Source organism: Lactuca serriola, chromosome 4 (genome assembly GCF_051521515.1).
Source record: "Lactuca serriola cultivar US96UC23 chromosome 4, Lser_US96UC23_V15, whole genome shotgun sequence".
NCBI lineage: Eukaryota > Viridiplantae > Streptophyta > Magnoliopsida > Asterales > Asteraceae > Lactuca > Lactuca serriola.
The window spans coordinates 58,486,019-58,494,574 of NC_136411.1; the positions used below are offsets into that span (position 1 = coordinate 58,486,019).

Below are 8,556 nucleotides of genomic sequence, written 5' to 3' on the forward strand. Positions count from 1 at the left end.
AGAAGTCTCTTTTATTATTGAATCTAGTTACTTCCTATTTGCTTTAGTTGTTAATTGTCTTAATTTAAGTGTTAGTTAATTGCTTAAGTTTATAGGCTTGAAAAACTAGAGAAAACCCTCCTTTTGTTACTTGTTTTTATTTAGATAATTCTAGTAATTAGTTTAATTGTTACCGCTCCCTGTGTTCGATACCCTGCTTGCTTGAACTATATTTCTAATCGATAGGTACACTGCCTTTCATGTGTTTGTTTGTGTTTGAAGTATTAGGATTAAAACTAGTGCATTTTACACACATCACACGATATATAAAGACATTAAATTTGTCCCAAACCTCATTCCCTCTGCCTCCATTGACCCTAAAGAGTAGAAATCGAACCCTAAACCTCTTGCATGCCTTGTGAGCTAATTTGGTGCACTTTTGGGTGATTTTTTGGTGGTTTTGAAGAAGAATAAGTTAGAAGAAGGAGCAAGAACATGAAAGGGGCTTTTAGATCCAGGAGTTTGGCATCTTTTCTGACTCATTTGAGGTATCAAGCTTCAAACTTGACAATTACATGCTTACTTGTAGTTTTGGGGTGCTTTATGGGGCATTTTGACTCCATGGTTGAGACTTCGTGTTCTAGTAGTTTCGGTCCATAAGAGCTATCCTTTTGAGCTCTTGGAAGCATTTAGAACCATAAAAATTGGGTCTTGATGGTTAATCCACAACCATGCAAGTGTTAGATGGTCACAAAGTGTGCTTAAGGACTTAAATCATGTCTTAACCCCCATCCATGCATGCAAAGACATAAAGTTTGTAACTTTATGGTTTAGGACATCTTAAAGGACTTGGATCTATGTTTTGGACATTAGGACTTAATGGATTAAGTCACAAAGGAGTTCTAAGGAAACTGGCCAGTACGCTAGGTGTACCCCTAGTACTCAGCGCATACTAGGTCAATCTCCCCGAAGTGGTCAAGGCCAGCGTATGTTGGGTGTACGTGCCAGGTACATTGCACGTACGCATGTAGAATGGTTAATTGGTTATTTGGGACTTAGGAGGTTAGGCCTAAAAATAGTTGGGCCTCATGACCCACTATGTAGTAAGGCTTCTGGGCATAGACCTAGGATATATGGTATTGGGCCTTATTGGGCCTTGAAACTTAAATGAATGTAATTTTGCCTTAATATAACTAGAAGTTGGGCCTTGGGAGAAAGAGGCCCAATAGGGCAAGGATTAGGAAACCTTGCCTTGGGACATGAATTACAAGTTTAGGCCATAGAGGAGTCCTATTTGGACCCAATAACCGTTTAGGGAATTTATTATGCTTTAGGGAGAGCAGTTCTGAGCCATCTAAGGAGTACGATTTCAACATACACAGTGAGGTGAGTCTCCCTTCGTAGAACCTGTGGGTCGTAGCACCAATGTCGGCCCACTAGTATTGATATGGCTTAGTAATTGTCTTTGTGATAGTTATTAAGGTGGTATGTATTATTTGATGTTTATGTGTGATATACATGATTTATGTGGTAGTGGTAGAGGGTGAAATAGACCCCGTAATCGGTTGGAATAAAACTGATGGGTAGGTCAGGCACCTAGGTATGCATGACAGGGGTAGGTCGTACAGCCCGATATGCCTGACATGGGTAGGTTGAGCACCCAGGTATGCTTAGCAGGGTAGGTTGTGTTGGATTACTGTCTAAGCCCGTAACTATATTTGGTATGTACTTGACCCGGTTGTGCATGGTCCTTTTGGGTTTCCTTCACCAAAGCAACTTGACAAGGTAATTTATGGGGAGAGAGGATATTATGATTTATTAATATATTATAAGATTAATATATTAAAAGAAAAAATCATATTATTTAATTAATATTAGTCAGAAATTAATTATGAATTAATTTGGTGGCTAAAAGAGATTAATTAAATAAAGGGGTTTAAACTGTCAAATGTGGGATAGTTGGATTTTGGGCTGGCAAGCCTAATGGATCAAGGGGGAACGAAATTATGATGAGAGTCCATCAAAATTTCATCCACAAGCCCTATTCCAGAAGGTTCCATGGGTTGCTTGGTGATTAAGCTGTCTATTAGGGTTTTGAATGAAACCCTATCAGCCAACAGTATAAATAAGGCCCCTAGCCTTCAAATTTTGGTACTTGCTTCCAAGAGAACCCTAGGGCCGAAATTTAGAGCCTCCTCCCTCTCACATAATATCCTTATTGCTTCTTGGTGTTTGTAAGCCATTAAAGGAGTTACACTTGTGACTCTAAGCTCAACAAGGAAGAAAGATCAAGCATTCTTAAAGAGGTAATCATCTAGATCTGATATTTTATGTCAATTTTGATTTATGTATGCTAGATCTAGGGTTTCAAATCTTGGATGAATGCATGTACAATAGAGAAACCTAGATCCAAGTATTAGGGTTTGCATGAGCACATAGGAAAGTTCTTGTGTATAAAACCCATCAGGTTGGGCACCTAGATATGCATGATAATATGTTTATTATTCATATGTGGTATGGTGGGGGAAACTCACTAAGCTTCATGCTTAAGGTTTTTAGTTTTGCTTTCAAGTACTTCCAACTCGAAGGGGAAAGGGTCGGCTTGATCGCATCTCATCACACCATGATTTTCCGCATTAGTGATTTTGGGATCACACCATGATATGCATGCTAGTCTTGTAATGATGGTCTTGATATGTTAGTTTGGTAGATCATTAGGACTACCTATGATGTTGCATGTTTATCTGTACATGACAGTATATGTTATATGTCAACATATTGTGTGGGTTGGGTTGAGGTTGTATTGCTTTTTTTGTAGCCAACAAACCTTCGAGTATGCCAGATATGAGCTGAGGGTCAGGGAGGGCATCCCAGACTCATACTGCGGACTCATTATCATTCTAGATATGAGCTGAGGGCCGAGTAGGGCAAACCAGACTCATACTGAGGGCTCAGTAGCATTCCGAAGTTCATATGGGACAAATTTTCTCTTTTTATTTGGAACCTTATTCAATATATAGCAGGTTGTTAACGTGGCCTCTCCCCAGAATCCATTACTCAATCCTAGGTATGACAACATCGAGTCTACCATTTCCTTTAAAACTCGATTTTTGCGTTCAACGTTTCCATTTTGTTGGGCGAGTAAGGTGTCGTGTACTCATGAATGATAAGCATTGATTGGAAGTATATGAGATCCATATATTCGCCTCCTTATCAGTCCTAAGACACTTAACCATATTGCCTAATTGTAATTTTCACCTAGGTTTTGTATATTTTGAATTTATCTACGGTTTCATCCTTAGAATGTAACAAATACACATAGAAAATCTAAGTCTAGTCATCAACGAAGGTGACTATATACTTTATATTTCCCAAGGAATGAGTGGAGTGAAAATCACACAGGTCACTATGTACAAGTTCCAGAATAGCCAAATTTCTAGTGATACAAGGATGGGGTTGTTTTGTCACTTTGTAAGCATGCATGTTTTACATTTATCAGAAGTTGTGTCAAAGGCTAGAATTAATCCATCTTTTGACATTTCATGCATCCTTCTAAAGTTGAGATGACCTAATCTTACATGTCAAAGCATAGATTTATCAACATTATAAGTAGAATTTTGAACAGGTAATAATTTGTCAACAATAATGAACCGAAACATTCTATATTTAAATATCCAAAACCAATAAACATTCAACCTTGAGATAAGATCATGAACTCATTCAACTCAATAACTTGTTTAAAATCTTCCGAATTCAAACATCTAGAACTAACAAGATTCTTTCAAATCTTAGGAACAAACAAAACATCAAAAAGCCTAATAGTCTTTCTAGAAGTAAATTCAAGATTCAAAACACCGAAACCACAAATAGGTATAAAAGAATCGTCTCCCATTCTCATCACTGATCCATCTTCAAGCAGTGTTAATGTTTCAAACAACCGATTTATCCTTGCATACATGGTTCGTTGCTCTGGAGTCGATCCACCAAATGACATCATAATCTTCTACATAGAATGATTCAGGAATTAATGAAACCTAATAAACATAACTTTGATTATAACTATCAAAGTTAGTTAAAAACTGGCCTCTTTTAACTTGGCCCAAAGACTCGTTCACACTTCCATTGGCTCCACTGTTTCCAGCACCATTATTGTTATTAATGTTGCCTAAGTTCATGCAACAATCACCCTTGCAATGCCCCACCCTATTGCACCTCCACCAAACCAATTCCTTTTCTTTCTTGTTGGAGTTATTTGGGACATGTTCCTGCTTAAGTTTGCCATGTGTTTTATGGTTCGGGTTCCTAGCTTTATTTTCAACCATATGAACAGACGGTTGTCCACAATCAACTTTGCCATTGGTTTTATCAGATTTGTTAACTTCCTTCGTATGAAGAGATTCTTTAATACGAATATGACTAGCAAGATGAACCAATGACAGTTCCTCCTTTTGATGTTTTAGGTTATGGTTGCACTACAAGAAAAACGCGATTTTGCTATGGAGGGAATCCGTTGCGAAAAGCTGAAATTCTGTTGCAAAAGATGAATAGCGAAGGAATTTGCAACGACGTATTTTCGTCCTTAAAAACGTCATAGCGAGGAGTTTGCAACAGAAACGATAATTTCGTCGCAATTTGAAAACGGAATGAAATCTGTGGTAGATGGTATTCCGTCGTGTATTCCGTAGTAGGTTTCCATCACAAATTATGTGGTAGTTCTTCCGTCACAAATTTCGTTGTAGTTAATCCCTAACAAAATTTATGGTGATGAATCCCTAGCAAAATCCGTGGTGATGAATCCCTAGTTAAATCTGTGGTGATGAATCCCTAGCTAAATCCGTTTGATGATCTCCTAGAAAATTTTGTGGTCATGAATCCCTAGCAATTTTAGTGGTGTATATATTATATACCAGATTCAATATGGATCGATTGATAATTGATTTATAAAATATATCCAAATAATTTTGTAGTAATATATGAAAAACAAAAAAAAACAAAAAACTCATAACCATCATATCATAAAATACAAAATAATTATTTATTACATGGAAAAAAGAAAGTTGCTATTCTAAAATACATAATCTTCAATAAACATGAATCAACATACTACTCTTGTTGTTTTCTAACGACATTAATAAGATTCAATGTCGTTTGAAGTTGTTTTTCAAGATGCCCGACCCTTGCTTTGTTTTCCTCTTGTCGGCCGTTCATCATTTCTTTAAGCTCTTCGTTTTGTTGTTGTTGTTTAGCAACAAGCTCCCTCATTTCTTCTATTTCATCATTTTTTTTCGGAATGTAAGATACATCCGTTTTACCATTCCTATTGGGAACCGCCTTTGCAAAAGAGCCTAATCCATAAAGTCTTCTTTTTTTTATCATGACCACCAACAACAGCATAAAATAGTTTTTCCTCCTCAAATTCAACACCTTCAGCTTCCAACTCTTCCCGTTTTTCTATATAGGCCGCCTACAAAATAAAAATATTATAAGTTAAAAGATATCAAATTTAGGAATAATATTATGGAGTAGCTACAATATAAAGTTAATTTAAATTGAAATGAATATTACATGAATTTGTCTATCTTTTTCATTTGTGAAAGTGACTCCATCATGATTCTTAGTGTGTGTATACAGGAACAATTCACTATGGAGTGGCTCATGTCCTAATTTCCTCTTCTGCATAAATACCATATAAAAAGTCAAATATACAGATAAACATATGCAAACATTGATATGATGTACCATTTAAATATTTACCAAATCAGAAGCTATCTTCAAATAACATGCGGATCCAGCGTTATGTGTGGGTTTTGCTACTCCATCAGCCACACCGTTATGCCTATTCTTCTTGTTCTGCTCACATCTTAGCTTGTATTCTTCTATATTCCATTTTCATTGCCAGGAGTTACAGACTTCCTGTGGAATATGAGCTAGTTTAAAGCCATGTTTATTTCTTTTTAGGCTCCTCATGTTGAAGAGATATTGACCATAAATTTTTGCCTCTTTCCTTGCCCAAGCTTGCCTCACCAACGAGTTTATTGTCTCATCCCAGCAACATTTTTTCTACACATTAACAATATAAACATAAGTTGAAGTGTAAATTTTTACCAAACAACAATTTATAACTTATAGTTACCTGAAACTCCTCCCAATATAATTCGTGCATTTCTTTGCTTACTTGTGCCAAGCGTACCCTTCTAGATCTACTTTTTGTTTAAAGGATTGACTAATAGCGTGTGCACAAGGGCATGGTGGCATTAGCCTGCAAGTAATCATGTGATGTGTTAAGTTATGAATTGATATGTAAGTGTAAACCAAAATTTAATACATAAAAAAAGTTTTAATTAATATTTGACTTGGTAACTCACGTATTTTTCCAAATGTGAACATTAAAACGTCCATCTGGTCCACAATCTTCAGACGAATTGTTTTCACCTTCTACACTTTCCACTACAGATCTATTCATGGGTGGTTGTGTTGGTGATGGGGTAGATTCTGGGATAGGTGTTGTTGATGGGGTATATTCTGGAGTAGGTGTTGGGATAGATATATATGTTGAGGATGTGGTAGTTCCTTTACATAAGGAGGATGTGGTAGTTATTGTAGTTGTGGAGGATAGTAGTGTAGATGCAGGTTTTGAGATTGTGGTAGTAGATATAGGTGTTTATGATGTGGTAGTGGGTGTTGGTGTTGAGGAAGGTTTAGATAATGTAGGTTCTGAAGTTTTCATTATTGATGTTCGTGTTGACGATTGTATTGTTCCAGTTTCTGAAGTTTTAAATGTTTTTTTCTAAGGAGGGTATGGATGTTTTAAGTGATGCCGAGGAAGTGGTAGTCATGGGTGATTTTAATGATATAGGTTTAGTGGTTTTGTTGGTAGATGTTATAGGTGCTTTGGATGTGGTTGTTGGTATTGGCAAGTCGATTTTCATCTTGTAACTATCTATTTAGGAATTTTGCAGTAGAAATCCTGTTGCGTTTCATAACTTGTGGTGCAATGAATTTAGTTGGCTTCACACCGGATGCTCCTTTTGTTTTCGGGGTCGACATCTTTCTGACACAAACAATAAAAATAAATTATATATGAAGGCATTATTTGCATGCAAACTATTGAATACAATCAAAACCAATTTACATAAAGATGATCAGAGAACAAAAAACAATCGATCATCACGACAGCAGTAAATTAAATAAATATTATTTTTAGACAAGTGACAACCTATATCGTCAAAGTCAATGCACAAACCTATAATGAACAAAGATTTCGATCAATAAGCCACCGGAGATGATGATTACAGAAAATGTAAACCCTATTTCTAATCGGTAAACTCAATTACCCTAATATGCAGCATAAACATGTGTAGGTTGGAGGGAAACGAATTGTGAAATACTTTGAACCTCCGCTAATAAAAAATTCGAACTATGCTAATTACCGCTAAATATTTAGTAATTCAAATTTATTTAAAGTAGTTATAGATTAATAAATAGGGTATATACATATAAATAACGTCAAGAAAGAACATAGAGTAACGATATGTTCATAGTATAATTTTAACTTCAAAATATATACGAGGACTAAACATTAATAAACTATACATCTTTATGCTTTTCTGTTTAAACCAAAATTTATATATAAAAGACGTACGGGTCATGTCAATATATATATGATAGTGGCTTATGGTGTCCATGGATGAAATACGGGTCATTGGTCAACATGGTAGTTGATTATGGTGTCCATGGATGACATATGGTCCATTGGTCAATATGGTAATGGCTTATGGTGTCCATGGATGAAATACGGGTCATTGGTCAACATGGTAGTTGATTATAGTGTCCATGGATAACATATGGATGACATATGGGCCATTGGTCAATATGGTAATTGGTTATGGTGTCCATGGATGAAATACGGGTCATTGGTCAACATGGTAGTTGATTATGGTGTCCATGGATGACATATGGATGACATATGGGCCATTGGTCAATATGGTAGTTGCTTGTGGTGTCCATGGATGACATATGAATGACATATGGGCCACTGGTCGACATGGTAGTCGCTTATTATGTCCATGGATGACATACGGGTCATTGGTTAACATGGTAGTTGATTATGGTGTCCATTGATGACATATGGGCCATTGGTCGACATGGTAGTGGCTTATTGTGTCAATGGATGACATATGGTTGATTGGTCCACATGGTAATGGCTTATGGTGTCCATGGTTGACATATGGATGACAGGTCAACATGGTAGTCGATTATGTTGTTCGTGGATGACATATGGGCCATTAGTCGACATGGTAGTGGCTTATGGTGTCCATGGATGAAATACGGGTCATTGGTCAATATGGTAGTTGATTATGATGTCCATGGATGACATATGGATGGCATATGGGCCAGTGGTCAATATGTTAGTTGCTTATGGTGTCCATGGATGAAATACAGGTCATTTGTCAACATGATAGTTGATTATGGTGTTCATGGATGACATATGGGCCAGTGGTCAATATGTTAGTTGCTTATGGTGTCCATGGATGAAATACGGGTCATTGATCAACATGGTAGTTGATTATGGTGTCC

General features: G+C 36.6%; 1 protein-coding gene across 1 annotated transcript; it reads right to left on the reverse strand.

Moving 5' to 3' along the window:
* Nucleotides 1-5,296: 5,296 nt before the first annotated feature.
* LOC145098410 (uncharacterized) lies at nt 5,297-6,142 on the reverse strand. The gene is made up of 5 exons (XM_079036043.1): nt 6,113-6,142; nt 5,890-6,039; nt 5,734-5,829; nt 5,545-5,652; nt 5,297-5,443 (listed from the first exon to the last, which is right to left on the reverse strand). Exons 1-5 carry the CDS (start codon nt 6,140-6,142, stop codon nt 5,297-5,299), a joined length of 531 nt encoding a protein of 176 aa, XP_078892169.1.
* Nucleotides 6,143-8,556: the final 2,414 nt, after the last annotated feature.